Below are 14,974 nucleotides of genomic sequence, written 5' to 3'. Positions count from 1 at the left end.
TCTCCCGTGAGCCTCAGACACTGCTCCGACAACAACACCATTGCCCCGAAAAATTGCCTTGGCTCACCCCCGGCTCACCAACATCGTCCGCGGCCTCATAAGCGTCGCCGATGGGGAACAACAGGGAACACAACTGAGTGAACTGCGCGGGTGCCGTTGTTGGCGGCAGTCTTCCATCTACTGTGTACTCCATACAATGCGAGACGTCACCGAACCACGTCACTCTGACACCGCGCTGATAAGGCTCGGTAAAGCGCTGTGCGAAGCAGCCTCACGAGTACTCGCTACTCACTCGCTACTCCCCACAACGCATGGCTTGGCCCTGGCGAGATAGAGCAATTACAGCAAATGAATAAGTCATCCCCTCGCTTATCTTTTACCCATCGACTTGAGGGATCGAGTTTTGTTTTCCAGGTATTATCAGTCACCACTTGATGTAGCTCCCCCCCAAAACGGCTGGAGGCTCATTGAACCACACTAGTCCTCTACCTGGCTAGGTACATCATACAACAGGGGAAATGGCGCCTGGAGAGAAATGCATCGATACCTGTTGCCAGCATGCACATCGCATTGTTTAACGCGCTCCTCCCTGTATTTACTCCCACAAAATCCCACTTCCTGATCAACTCGGATCGCTGCGCTTTCGATGGCGCTCATACCCTTCTCACCCGACAATTCCCGAGGCTCGTCACTCCGCACACCGGACACCTAGAATGCCCGAGGGAACCCAGTGGGTTGCGGCGTGATTCCATTAGTGTGTCCATACCCCGTGGGCTGTGGTGCCATGGGTCCCTGAGTCAGCATCAGCCGGCTGCCAATGATTGGCGTGTTGTCCTCGGTCTGTTGCTGACTGGTCTCCTTGGCTTTGCGTTCCTCGTTGTCTTTTCGTAGTTGCTCAATGGTCGCGGCTTGCTGGCTCATGTAGCTAATCATGAATGGCATGGTGAAGTCGTTCAGTCCATGTCGCCACGAGATCTCCATGACTGTAGCTAGCGGAACAAGGTCGTAGCATGCGTACAGCATGCCAACGTAGCACTCGCGGCTGCCGATATCGACGAACTGGTGAAATATCAGCACAGCTTCCCTTCGCGGAAACGGCGGAACTTACATATCTCAACAGCTCTTCTACCACCTCGGTCTTCCCAGACATGGCCGCTGTCTCGATGGCGTCACGGAACAACTTGTCTTGTTTTGACAGTGCAATCGACTTTTCCCATCGCTTGTTCTTTCGATAGATCTGGGCTGCAATTTGCCGGAAGAACACTAGTTCATGTTTCTCGAGACGTTGCGCGAGCTCGACGGCATCGTAATTGTCGTAGTTCTCCACCGAATCCTTGAGGGTCTTGTAGTCTTCTTCCTCGATGAGAAGATTGTGAATCGCATTGTTGACGACGCGCTTGTTCTGGCCCTGCACGTTGAGCAAGAAAGGCTTGATCAGAGGTGTGTTGTCAGACTTCTCAAACATGCGCACGACGCGGTTGACATCGATGCGCGGTGTCAGAGCCTGCAGCAAGTCGGTCAACAAAAGGGGCTGCTCCTGGAGATAGTGGTTGAGAGCTCGGTAGTAGATCTCCAAGTTGGCCGTCTTGACAATCACTTCTTTGAAGGAGTGGTGTTCCCAGGCGTCGGCGGCACGTTCCATCATGGCCAGAGCTGTGGATCTCCGTTAGCCTGTACCATCACCGACAGGACGATTGGAGTAGCCTCGCGTAGGACAAGGGAACTTACCAGCATTGTCCCATTCATCATAATGGCAGTACAGGAAGATGAGCTCGGGCCAGAGATGTGACTCCTCGGTGGCTTTGATCATCTGCCATCATGGTCAGCCCGAACTTTCGGTACAACAACAACCATCACGTTACCTTTGGAATATTTATGCGACTCCAGAACAGCTTGAGATGCTCCATCACACGTTCAGGATGATATTTGGACAAAGCGATCCCCAATTCTGTAAAGACGCCCATGTGAACTCGTTCAAGACCAAGGCCGGCCTCAAGTAATGAGATTAGCTCCTCGAAGTAGCCTTCTCGTTCATACTGCTTGACAACTTCTTGCAGTTCTTCGGCGTGGACGATTAGGTTCAGACCACAGATTTGAGCCAGGCGGAACTCTTTCTTTGCAACACAAGCCTCGTTGACTTGCTTCCACACCTTGACGCTGTTCGCACGTCGAGCGCAATCGACAGCATTCTGGTATTCACCGAGATGTACGAGCGTCGTAGCGAGCTTGGCCCAGTTCGAATTGTTGGTAAAGAAAACTTTAGCAGCTTGATGGTAGCCCTCCTCATATGCTTTGTCGCCGCAAGCCTCAACGTCAGCGACGTTAGCAGAGCGCAAGAAGTCCTCAAGCTCAGGCAATTGATCGAGCCGGGCATAGCTGAAAGCAAGTGCAGTGTCAACGGCGGGTTCGCGTTGCGTCTTTCTCGCCATCTTTAAGAAACGCACAAGATCCTCGTCCTTGCCGGCGTGGGTAGCGGTCTCAATCACTTCGTTGTAGTTCGAAGGATCCTGGGCTCTCAGGTAGGACTCAATGGCGTCAGTAATGCGCAGACCATCGAGTTGAGCTTTGGCGACTTTGCTCCAGACTTCTGGCAAGTCGACTCTTTCGGCGTACTCTTGAGCACGGTCGATGCTGACAATGTGGTCGACGAGGACATTAGCAGCCGAGACGTGATCGTTAACCTTCTCATAGATCGCCAGAGCTTCCTCATAGAGTCCTTGGGATATGGCAACGTTTGCTATTTCCTCAGACGAGAACTCGTTCAAGCGTGAGATGTAGTCCATGAGACGGCCTTTATGGGCTTTGCAGGCTGTCAACAAAAGGAGGTTTTGAAGACTAGCATTGTCGCTGAAGATTGTTGGCTCAAGAATCAACCTTTCGAGGAGCTCAATGAGTTCACCGGGCAGGTCGGCGTCCAAGAAGGCTTTGACAGCCACGGCAACTTTGTCTGGCTCAGTACTTTCCGGGGCAGCAGTGGCAATGACCTGGTCGATGAGGGATCTTCGGTGAGGGTTGTTGTCAGATAGGACGAAACTCCAGACCTCAGGGTCGGCGCGTTCAAGGACATAACGTGCTTGAGCGCGGTGCATACCGTTGTCGTTCGTCAGATTTATGAGTTCAATATCATGCTGTCCCTTCGAATATGCGATGAAGGCGAGATTGGGATCGCGCTTCTCTAGATATTTCCCCACTGTCTCAGTGGAGTAGAAATTGTTCTCCTTCAAGAATGCTTCAGGGTTGTTGTTGGAGTCTGATCATCAAGTAACTTGTTAGCGAAAGATCTTTGAGTAAAGATGCGGCGATAACGACGGATGGTGATTGTAGGTTAGCAGACGCTACTCACCGATAGCAATCTTAGCAAGTGCATTATGCACTGCTGGGGTCTGATCACCAGCGGCTAAAGCCGTCTCGAGGAACGGCAGGAGCAGCTTGAGGCGGTTTTGATTCTCAACCTCGCTGACCAACTCATCCATAGGGACAGCTGCAGGGTCGATCGAGGACAGGAGATTCTTGATGATAGACTCTTCGCAATCAAGAGCGAGCAATGCTCCGACCACGGCTGGCGTCCGCGCAGGGTTTATGCGTTGCACGTATGCCTCGATGCTTTTGTACTGTTGAGAGCGGTACAGATGGATCACAAGGTCCTTAACGAAGTTGTATCGATCGCAGACGATGATCAGGGGAAGCTGTTCAGCTAGACGTGCTTCGATGAGGAAGTTCTTGACTTTTTCAGGGTTCTGCTCGATGTTAGCCTCCAGGACTTTGGCGGGACGACTAAGAACTCGGACTCTGGGCAAGCGAAGACAGATATTAGTGGTGTACTCACGTAGTGGTTGTTCTCACGAACGATGCGTTCCACTTCCTGAAATTGCTGCATGGTGACTGCAGCTTCGAGATATTTGAATACGACGTTCTCGTCCTCGCTGAGATTCACAATGCTTCCAAGGTAGTAGTAGAGACCTTCTGCCGTGCGGTGCTTCTCAAATAGTGCGATTAGACGGCTGGAACCCAGCAGGTCCGAGTACTTGGTGGCAATTTGTACCACAGCCGCCAGGTTTTGACGAATGTTCGATGTCAACATTGCATCCATGCTGTCAAGTGACTGTTCGACTGACATGCGGCCAAAATATTGTTGGAGCCACTCCGGGTTGAGCTTGTCGGTCTGAACAATGATGCGCTTGATTGATGCTGGGTCGTCGGTGTTCTCGAGAGCGCGCTGCAGGAGGCCGGCCTGTTCGCAAAGCTGAGCAATTCTCGCCTTGTCATAATGAGAAAACATCTCGTTGCCGAGAATGGCATCCGCAACCTGCGGTGCGTTGATCAGGTTCATCTCCAGAAGTCGAGTTTGTAGAGGTCCTTGCTCTGGTTGGTTATCCCTGAGAGCATCGAGCAGAAAGGCGGTTGCTTGTTGGACCATGTTTTGGGACATGAAGATATCAACAACTCTGCTGATGTCGACCAAGGGACCACCTGGGTTATTCACAAGCTGGGTTGCAAACTCGGCGCCCTTTTCGGGATTGGCGCGAACGATGTGCTGCAATAGGCCAGTGAAGTCTGGTTGATAACCTGCCTCGCGCGCGTATGGGATGACTTCATCAAAGCGACCAGTTTCTGCCAGCGCTGCGACCACCTTGGGAGGCACATTTGCTTCGCGGTAGATTGTCAAAGCGAGCTCGAGGTCGTGCAACCGAACGATGTCCCCAAGCTCCTCTGAAGACTCCAACTTGCCTTCGCTCATCCATTTATCGAGCAAGTTTTTACGATTTTGTGCTAGAACCGGCTTTATCAGCTCCACACTTTCGTATTTGTTCAGCTTGCCCTTGTCGAGAAGCTTGCCGAAATATTGAAGAATGACAGAGAGTTGTCCAGGTTGTTGAGGTGCACTCTTGAAACGGTTGATTGTTTCTGGGGTCCTCAAGAACCCCCGTGGAGAGTTGGCTGCGACCTCGGCGGCTTCTGAGTACTGGCCTTGCGCAAAGAGTGTCTCAAATTGCTGTTGATAGAGGTTGTCGGCACCTGGCAAGCCAGCTCGCGACGCTAGTTTCACGGCCAGGGAGGAGTTTGCGGGATTCTGGAGTAGGTACGGGATAATGGTGTTCTCATCGACACTGACAGAGAGCACTTGACCCTTTCGATTGATTCCCACGATGCCCGACGACTCGGAATCTGGTGTGGTGATGAAAATAGTCTCGCTCGAAATTCTGTTCATGAAGATGCACGTGGCGGTCTCGAGGTCGTAAAGATGAATGAAGCCGTACTTGGTGATCATGTAAATGATGCTGTACTTCTTCGAAATCTGCATGGCCACGGGGAAGTCGTTGACCGCTTCATCCGGGAAGTAGACATCCACAGCTTTCTTGACGAAGCGGGTATTGTTCTCGCTGGGATCAATCTCGACCACGTGAAGCTTGCCTTGTCCGGCAGCGTTCCGAACCGCGAAGGTGAAGAGTTTGTGGGGATTGGGATTGCCCTCAGCATGAAAGGTCCCAAATGCAGCAGCATGACCTTCGATGTTTTGGGAGATGCCACGATTCTTCGAGTACAGCTGCATGGAGCCCACAACCCGTCCTTCTCTTTGAGAGATGCCGACAATGACCATCCACTGTTCATCATCGTTTACACGGTAGTTGATGATTTGACAGCCACTGAGATTCGCGTTTCGCTCGAAGACCTTGACAGGCGCAGTTTGGGTGGGATCGAAAACATCCCAATGATACACCGAAGTATCAGTGACCAAGCCCAAGCTCCGCTCGCTATACCACTTCCAGAAGACGACATCTTCGTTCATGATTGTGGACTTCAACTTGGCCTTGGCTCCGAGATCGAAGACCTGGATTGTTCTTCCCTGAGCCTTGAGAGCCAGGATCTCGCGGCTGAAGTGCATGATGGCGCTGTCGGCGCTGATGGCACGCTTGATGACTTCATTGTTGTTCTTCAGGTTTATGATTATGACTTGAGGCTTGTCTTGTTCATTAAGTTTCTGCCGTACGCAGACGAAGTGGTCGGATTCTAGTGTCTGCCAGCACGGTCAGCGCAGGGAAAGGGTGAAGCCAGGTCGGCGCACTTACACAGGTGTTGAAGGATATTGAAGCGGGCTGTCAGGGAGAATCAACATCAGCATTGAAATTCGACATTGTGTGAGCAAAGTGTCGCGCGTCTGTAGACAGCTTGTAATGAAATTGCGCCCGGGGCAGACCAGGGAGGACATAACCATACCGCGATGTCGAGACTCGTCAACTATGATTCATATGTCAGTAACAGCCAGAGCTTCGATAGACTGTTCTGGCCTACCTGAACCAGCTCAGTGAACCGAATAGGCAGCGCCATGGTTGCGACCGGCCTGTCGCGGCCTCATGCACTTGTGAGGAAGTTGACGGGTCGCTCCGCAGGACGCCTGGTGGAACTACTGGAATCGAAAAGGGGCGCAAAGGAGTGTGGAACGAAGAGAAGAGACTGCGAAGGAGACACCACGAAAGGCGTGGCGTAGGGAGCAGACTAAAGAGGAGTGCGAGGATGGTGGTTTGAATGTTGATGAGCTCCTGGGAAATCGACACCTGTAAAGAATAAGTGAGCGACCCTAACGGGAACGCTCTGCAGAAGCAGCCAAAAGCAGCAAGGTGCGACGTGCCTGGCCGCTACAGTGGCTCAGTGGCCCAACTGGCGCAGTGATTCGGACTCGCCAAGGAGCTCGAGCTGAAATTCAATTGGGGGCGCATATCACGTGTCGGACACTCAATACCAGGGCCAACCACGCGAGTCTGCCACGATCTGCGTCATCGCAGCCAGTCTGGCACCACGGGGTCTTTTTCCTCTCTTCTGCCGTTGAAGCCACTTGATACATAACTTTGCCCTCCTCCAATATTTCCACAAAAGTGATGAGCATAAGACCACTTATCAGAGCAAATCGCGGACCTCTCCCGTTGTCGCTCGGTCCTAGATCGTCGCTGTCCTTGGTCCGTTACTCCTCCTCATTGCCCACCAGCGCAGCTGTGAAGTCGACCTCGAGCTCAGGGCCAAACTCCACGAGCACGCACCGTCCAGGGGGCCAGAGTGATCGCCTTAGCTTCTTTCCTTTCCTCCTTCTCTTCCTTGCCAGTAGCGGCGGCTATCTTTTCCTCGTGAAAAAGAGAACGGGCCAACAAAACACCGTCTCGAGCGAGAGTCGCCGGAAAGCACACACCGAACGGTAGAAGATGGCCGCTCCACCTGCAATTGATCCCACATCAGGAGCGTCGCCACTGGTCCAGCCAGACGCCCCACTCGCCTCGACGAACGTCTCTCCTGCATTCGACCCTCAAAAAGTCACCGTGGTGTACGTCCTGGGAGGCCCCGGCGCTGGAAAGGGCACGCAATCTGCAAATCTAGTGCGAGACTACGGCTTTGTACACCTCTCAGCAGGCGACCTACTGAGGGAAGAGCAAGACAACGAAGGCAGTGAGTATGGTCAGCTGATCAAGGACTACATCAAGGACGGAAAGATAGTACCCATGGAAATTACGGTAAAGCTGCTGGAGAACGCTATGCGCTCAAACATGGGTAGCGAAGTATCAGGAAAATTCCTGATCGACGGGTTCCCGAGAAAGCTGGACCAGGCCGTCTTCTTCGAGCAGTCCGTCTGTCCATCTCGGTGTACGTTGTTCCTCGACTGTCCTGAAGAAGTCATGCGTGAACGGTTGTTGAACCGAGGAAAGACAAGTGGGCGATCGGATGACAATGAGGAGAGCATAATCAAGCGGTTCAGGACGTTCGTGGAAACGAGTATGCCCGTCGTGGACATGTTTGAGAAGGATGGAAAAGTCGTCAAGGTCTCAGCTGTGGGAGATGTGGGGGAGGTCTATGAGCATGTTGTCGAAGGCCTGGCGTCGATGGGGATATCGCCCTCGAAATGAGAAGCACACTCGAAAAACGGAAGGGTGGAAGTCGACTTCCTAACCTAAATCAACCCTGACAAGTGCATGAACCGTGCCAGCATCCTTGTCGAGCGACGCGGCTTCAGTCACCCGAGCACATCTCTGCGGCCAACAATCGATTGCCCTGGCTCGGGGTTGAATTCTGTTAGAGCTCTCCTGAGACGTCGCTACTTTCACTGTCATCGCTGCCATCGGTATCGTCAAACCCTTTGAAGTCTGCGTCTTCGTTCCCAAGTTCCCCGGATTCCACATCCCCTTTCGCCGGCAACATCACAAACGCCTTCAGGCAAGTGATCCTGTTGCTGGTCTCATACACCCCGACCAACGTCCCCAAATGTGAGCCTAGTTCCTGCTTCTGCTCTAGCCTATCGCAGAGACTGGAGAGTGGCACCTGAATGATACGGATCGTACCGTCACTGCTTGCTGTGATGATGACCATGATGTTCTGCTCATCGGCGGTGGGTTGGACAAAGAGAATCTCAAAGTCCTTGATCCGCGTGTTGGTTCCAGCTGCCCTGCCGCCAACCGTCGCAATCAGGGTAGCATCCGGAACTGATGAGTCTGCTTGATCGTTGCGGATTCCGTTGGTGGCTGAGATCGTCTCGGATAGATAGAAGAGGATCCTCCCGTCCTCGGTTGACACCGCCAGAAGACTTATCTCTCTGTGCCCGTCCCGTGTCAACGAAACATAGCACATCTGGTGCAATTTCGTCAATGGCGTTGGTAAAACCTTACATCTCGGCTTCGAGTCCTCCCCGAACACAACAGCACCTCTTTCAAATGCGACTGCAAACTCACTGCCGTCCGGACTCCACCTGATCCTTCGCCCTTCGCCGCTGCTGTACTTCCCTTCCCGTATACTCTGCAAGATTTCGCGGTTGAAGTTCAAGACACCGGCTTTCTTTCCTGTCACAAGGTTCCACAGTCTCATGCAGCGCTCACCACGACCGACGGTCAGCATGAGTTTTAGACTGGGATGCACCGAGAAGTCGTTGATACCAGCAGGCGTGCCGCCTGGTGGTGCAGTATCACCGCTGGGCTGGCCCTGGACCTTTGGACGCGGTGCCTTGATGGTGGATACCACAGCCAGGTCTTTCAGTCGTGTGATGGCTATGGTGTTGTCTTCAGAGCTGGACAGGAGTTTCGACCTGGTGGGGAAATGTAACGCCGTGATGTGCGATGAATGCTGAAGAAGAGTGCCTAGCTCCCTATTCCTGGGATTCTCGGAAATGGTGTTCTTACCCAGAGAGGGCATGGGTGGAAGTCTCTCATTTTCGGACACGGGAGAGGCGGCGAGATTGAAGACGTTGATTTTCTCATCTGAGCCGCCGGTGGCCAGATACACACCTTGATTTTCCGATGAGTCCTGCTCTGGAAGCGGCGATAAAGCTAGACAGCGTACAGCTCCCGCATGTGCATTGAACAGAAAAGTGTCTGCGAATTGCACCGATGGGGAGGACTCAGATGACGAGAGGTTCAATATGGATGCTGTAATGCCATGCAGAACTCGTTCATAGGAACCTGCCACAATCTGAATCACGGGCACTGTGGTCTTGACATCGACGTGGCCGTTGGTTTTGGCGACTTTAGAAGCACCGTCGTTGCCGTTTGTGCTGTTGCCCGTCCTGCTGGTGCTCGTCGTGGCCGTATCTCGTTTTCTTTTAGCCATCAGGAAATTTTTTGCGGATCCCAAATTTCAAAATTGGAGAAGTCTGCCTTGACAATCAAGTGGCTTGAACAGAATGGGCAGCAGAATTGCAGTTGCAGACGGACATATGAAGTCCAGAGGGGATCCTGCCTGCCGGCAGCGTGGAAGTAGTGCTGAGACTCAGTCAGATACCTACTCAATTGTGGACTGTTGTGAACATTTCGCAGTAAGGAAAGGACAAAAGTCGTCGGAGGTGCGAGGGTGGATGCCTGTAGTTAGATTTGGTGGGTGGACCCTTTGAGGGAAGGTGCGCCTTTAGGCGTCGATTCGGAGCAGGGCAATGAGTTTAGGGGGGTGCAGCCATCCATCACTTACACCCCCGCCTGGCTTTGCCCGCAAAACGTTTGGTCTCTTTGGTCTCTGAACTGCACCCTGTGAGCCTGCGGCATCACCAGAACAGCCAACTCCCACAGGCCACTTACCACAGCGACATTCCGCCTTCGACAGCCACAATCAACAACAACGCGCCCAAACAATTACTTTTGAGACCTCATCCCATCTCGTTCCCGTCGTCTCAGTCTTCTGGCGAATTTTCAGCAATTAATTCGGATGGTTTCTCGTACTTCTCCTCGACGCCGCCGATGCCGATGAAATGCCCGTCGAGCACTTACGCTCGAAGAAGTCTGAAGCACAGTCAGTAATATTCATCAAAACCCACAGGGTTGCTTTCCGAGTATGCCAGCATATACTGATGCGATATCATGAATTACAGACGCCTGGTGCAGTCAAGAAAGCGCAAATTAAATGAACTCTTCTCCATCAGTATACCAGCCCATGACCCGACATACAAGCAGAAACTCCAAGCCTTCCACGATGCAAATGATCTGGAAAAGTATGAATTCCTTGTCGCTGGTACATATGTACCACCATCCCAATTTGCATGAATTTTGTTGCCTGTCTGGTCGCGTTCTCACAGCTCTACAGAGGGTGCCGCTTCGACGAGAACACGCTCCCGCCTCTATCCCATATAGTACTACGATCTCGCAAGTCTGCACCAAAACAACCTCATACAGCCGCCTCGCCACCTCCAGCCACTATACAGCAGCCGAAATTCGCCTCAAAAACCACTGCACCGTCGTCGCCAACACCAAAACCCACGCCCAAACCGATCGCAGCGAGACAGACACCGCCCACCCCGAAGCCGCTTGAAGGGAATGAGCGTGATGAAGTCGCGACATCTGTGACCGGGGAAGACCACGGACTGGGCAACCAAGCGACGGCATCGGCGGGGTTGAATACACAAAATGGCGATTTTGTTGCAAGTCCAGACAGAGGCGACCGTCGGTCGAAGTCTCCTAGGGTGCCGGCCGTCGAGGCAACTGCTATAGATCAAAGTGATGGTACTCTTCTGGAATCTCCTGGCGCAAGAACAGGCACTGCGTCCTCGGCGGTCGCAGAAACACGTCCTTTCCCACCAGTCGACCATCGATCAAGCCGGACCCCTCCTCCTCTTGCACCAATTGCACCACCTGTTGATCCTCAATCTTCCCCAGCCTCGAGCAATGGTCCGGACTCCTCAAATACTCCGGCTCCGGATGCTGGCTCTCCTGGCACGAGTCCTGGAGTCGATGTTGCGTCTGCCACATCTCTTGTCTCCCAAGCTAGCAAGGCTAAGGATACTGGCCAACCTGATTCAGGTCTATCTTCTGCGCATCAAGATAGAGACTACCAGCGCGGCGCCGGCAGGACAGGAACTCCATCTATTGACGTCGAAATGACTGGTGCAAACGGCGTAGGATCTATCAGTTCGAATTGGGCTGATCAAAGCAAGCTCTCCGCAGAACCATCCAAAATTCCGAGCCCTCAACGACCAGCGATGCAAATAGACACGCGAACAGAGAGCGACTCCTACTTCAAAGCACGACCTAGCGGTGGCCTTGTTGAGAGTCCTGCTCAACTGACGGGTATTTCCCCCAGGCGGAACGTCCCAGCAACTCCATCGGTCGAGGAGCCCCCAAAACGTGCGACGCGAATATCTTCTGGTGTCTTGCAGAAGAAGTCTGTCTCTGAGATCCTTGGTGAGACGCCGAGGACGACAACCCCACAGGCAGATTCTCCTCGTGATTCTTTCGGTGCCACAACACCTCAGGGTCGAACAGCCGAACGTGACCGACGGGACAAGGATCGGAGTAGGCTATCGACAGTGGTCTTCGCCAAGCGCGAGAAAGCCGTTGGCGGCGACGAGGACAATCTTGAAATGGTACCATTTGAAGGTGAGGCACAACGCAAAAGTCCTGCGGATCGAGACTATCTCTACACTCTGTTTGAGAACAAAGCGCACTCTATGTCGCGGCAAACGTCGATGTCCTACCTTATCCAGAATGCACACAAGACCTTGTCGACATCAGATCACCTCATCGAGTACGAGCTATCTGCGGAGTGCCGAATACTCAAGCGCCTATATCAGTTACAGGAGAAGCAACGTTGGGCTCTGCGGCAATACAAGCGTGCGGAAGAAGCTCCGAGGCCAACCTCTCACTGGGATTTCTTGTTGGACCACGTGAAGTGGATGCGCACTGATTTCAAAGAGGAACGAAAGTGGAAGATGGCGGCCGCCAGGGGACTTGCAGAAAGTTGTGCCGACTGGGTTGCAAGCTCTGCTGAGCAGCGGCGGCGCCTCCAAGTGCGAGTCCGGCCACCGAAACTACTCTCTAAACCTGCCATCTCTGACGATGTCGCCATGGAAGACGAACCGGTTGCAAGCTTGTCGTCACAACCGACACCTGAATTGGTGCCTTCTAACGAGGATGATTCCATGAGCGACGATGTTGCAGAACTTCGAGATGTGCAGATCTCCCGTGCCCCTGCCGCTTTATTCTCGTTGGGGCCGTCGGACTTCAACTTCGCTGTCGATCAAACACCGGCACTGGACAAGCTATTGAACGAGCTACCGCTGTACGGGCCCTATGGCGAACCCGACACGTCCAAATCTGGTCTGGCGGAACGGCTTGATGCGAAATGGAGGACCGATATCGTACCTGTGTCAAGATGGGCGACCGAGAAATTGCCAGTCAAGGACCATAAACCTCCGGTCAAACAGAGTCGATACGACTATGACCTTGAACCCTCGCCAAAGAAGAAGTCGGACCCCCTCCCACCTGAAGAGACGAACGTTGCGCTGTTCATGCCTGAGAACAAAATCATCAGGGATAGAATACATCCAGGCCATTCATTCCGTCCGCCATCGGAGCATCCAATGCCTACACAGGCCTTCTTCGAGACAAGATCGTCGTCGCAATGGACCGCCGCCGAAGACGACGAACTCAAGCGACTCGTCAAAGACTACTCCTACAACTGGTCACTTATCTCCAGCTGCCTCACGCCCCCGAGCCTGTATACTTCTGGTGCAGATCGTCGGACGCCATGGGAATGTTTCGAACGATGGATTGGATTGGAAGGCTTACCGGCGGATATGTCTAAGACGGCATATTTCAAGACCTACTCCGGCAGAATTGAAGCAGCAGGCCGACACGTGGCTGCTCAGATCGAAGAGGCTCAGCGGAGAGCGGGCGCCAATGTCCAGATCTCCGCACGCCGGCGAACCACCCAACCCGTCAAAGTCGAGCGGAAGAGAACACAGCGGCACCTTGCCATGCTCGATGCCATGCGTAAGCTGGCCAAGAAGAGAGAGACGGCTTTGCAGAAACAACAACACCAAGCAGATCTTGCAGCGATGCGGAAAGTCAACGATGCAAATGTTCCAAAGCCATCTTACAAGACTCCAGCTGAATTCTCGCAGCTCAAGCAGGAGAGGGAACAGAAGCTTGCCGAACGACAAGAGATATACCGGCAGCAACTCATCGCTCACCAGCGTGCTACCGCACAGCAACAACGTACCCAGAACGGTCAACCTAATGGTCTCCCGAACGGCATGCCTGCTGCTGCACCTGGAATGCGGGCGCCTTCGATGGGTAGCATGCCAGGAATGCCGAATGGCAATATGCAGATGCCCAATGGTCATCGTCCCCATCCAGCAATGATAGCCGCAATGCAGGGAAATATGCAGTTGCCGCCAGGCATGATGGCGCCTAAGCTGACGCCGCAAATGCAGGCACAGATGCAAGCCCAATTGGCCGCGCGTGGTGGCATGACTTCACCACAGCAGATGCGGATGCTGCAGGAGGCTACTCGCGTGCAACAAGAACAGCTCATGCGCCAAGCTCAACAAGCTCAGAATGGTCCTCACTCGTCTCCCAACAATCCTCATGTTGCTCTCGCTAATGGTCAGGGCTTGAACAATGCCGCCTACCGTGCTGCGATGGCCGCCGCTGCTAATGGCAACGGATCCCCGTCTGGACCGCTGAACGGCAGCTCGCCTCGCCCCAATACCGCGAATTCCGGTCAAGCTTTGTCGAGCGGGCACGTTCCTGTCCTGACTCAGATCGCAAACAAGATTCGAGAACACCACCCTAATCTCTCGGACGAAGAGGTGCAGCGGCTTGCATCGCAACAGCTCCAGACGTACCAACATCAAGCAACCCAAGCCGCAGCGGGACATACGAGCCAAAAGCGTCCTCAGCACAACCAAGCTGCCCTGAACGCCGCCCTTGGAGCTATGAATGCCGGCAACAATGCCTCAGCAGCTACCGCTACCGCTGCTGCCGCGGCTCAACTCGGACACCCGGGCATGATGACCAACGAGCAGGTCCAACAGTACAACCAACGCATCCGCATGCAGCAGGCTCAACAGCACGCGCAGCGTAACCTACAAGCGATGCAGATGCAGCAGCAGATGGGTGGAGGGATGGCGAATGTCAACGGCTTGGCCGGCTCTCCTGTCATGAATATGGCTCGGCCAGTGAGCCAGCATGCCAACCCCCAGGGACAGATGAGTCGTAGCGCGACGCCGAGGGACCAGCGGAGTGGGAGTCAGAGCGGTATCAACGGCAACGGTCCTGGCAACGGGCAAGGGCAGCAAAGCAGTCCGAGACAGCCGGCTCAGAGTATGCAAACCTAAGGAGCCAGCCGGAAGCCGAGGGCATCCACCGGCGTACTATGTATAAGAGACTAGCGAGTATTGAATTGCAGCTTTGATCAATGATCCTTGATTGCATGAGCACTGACTGTCTCAATCTTTAATTTACGCACCCGTTCAACGCAAGGCTAGAGGCTTCGGCAGGAGTATTCTTGCTTCCCCTGCCCCTCTTTCAGACCGTTGCTCATGCCGTTGCTCATGCTCATATCGAGCTAGCAGCTTCAAGCAAGCCTCGTTCATTCCACATTGGAACTCGTGTCTCCTTGTTTCGTATCTTTTCCTTTCCTTTCCTGGCCCGTGTCGTTTCCTCCAACGGCAGCGTCTTACGGCTCCTTGATGCCATTTCTCTGCAATTTCCGCTCCAGGGCATCGAGAACCAGA

The 14,974-nt window shown here is 53.5% G+C and overlaps 4 protein-coding genes across 4 annotated transcripts; 2 read left to right on the top strand and 2 right to left on the bottom strand.

Annotated features, from left to right (window-relative positions):
- Positions 1-708: 708 nt before the first annotated feature.
- On the bottom strand, positions 709-6,327 carry G647_10036 (uncharacterized protein; the record flags this gene model as incomplete). The annotated part of the gene is made up of 9 exons (XM_008726028.1): positions 709-1,059; positions 1,109-1,653; positions 1,729-1,810; positions 1,863-3,250; positions 3,344-3,737; positions 3,827-6,016; positions 6,069-6,095; positions 6,217-6,237; positions 6,292-6,327. The coding sequence occupies 9 exons, from the start codon at positions 6,325-6,327 to the stop codon at positions 709-711; spliced, it is 5,034 nt and encodes a 1,677-aa protein (XP_008724250.1).
- Positions 6,328-7,193: 866 nt separating this feature from the next.
- On the top strand, positions 7,194-7,889 carry G647_10035 (uncharacterized protein; the record flags this gene model as incomplete). Its single annotated transcript, XM_008726027.1, has 1 exon — positions 7,194-7,889. The coding sequence occupies one exon, from the start codon at positions 7,194-7,196 to the stop codon at positions 7,887-7,889; it is 696 nt and encodes a 231-aa protein (XP_008724249.1).
- Positions 7,890-8,055: 166 nt separating this feature from the next.
- G647_10034 (uncharacterized protein) lies at positions 8,056-9,579 on the bottom strand (the record flags this gene model as incomplete). Its single annotated transcript, XM_008726026.1, has 1 exon — positions 8,056-9,579. One exon carries the CDS (start codon positions 9,577-9,579, stop codon positions 8,056-8,058), a length of 1,524 nt encoding a protein of 507 aa, XP_008724248.1.
- A 740-nt stretch (positions 9,580-10,319) lies between these two features.
- Positions 10,320-14,575, top strand: G647_10033 (uncharacterized protein; the record flags this gene model as incomplete). The annotated part of the gene is made up of 2 exons (XM_008726025.1): positions 10,320-10,450; positions 10,543-14,575. 2 exons carry the CDS (start codon positions 10,320-10,322, stop codon positions 14,573-14,575), a joined length of 4,164 nt encoding a protein of 1,387 aa, XP_008724247.1.
- Between the last annotated feature and the right edge of the window lie 399 nt (positions 14,576-14,974).

This window comes from Cladophialophora carrionii (assembly GCF_000365165.1).
Source record: "Cladophialophora carrionii CBS 160.54 unplaced genomic scaffold supercont1.12, whole genome shotgun sequence".
NCBI lineage: Eukaryota > Fungi > Ascomycota > Eurotiomycetes > Chaetothyriales > Herpotrichiellaceae > Cladophialophora > Cladophialophora carrionii.
The sequence above is the reverse complement of the archived record's forward strand: the minus strand, read 5'-3'. Positions and strand labels throughout refer to the sequence as shown.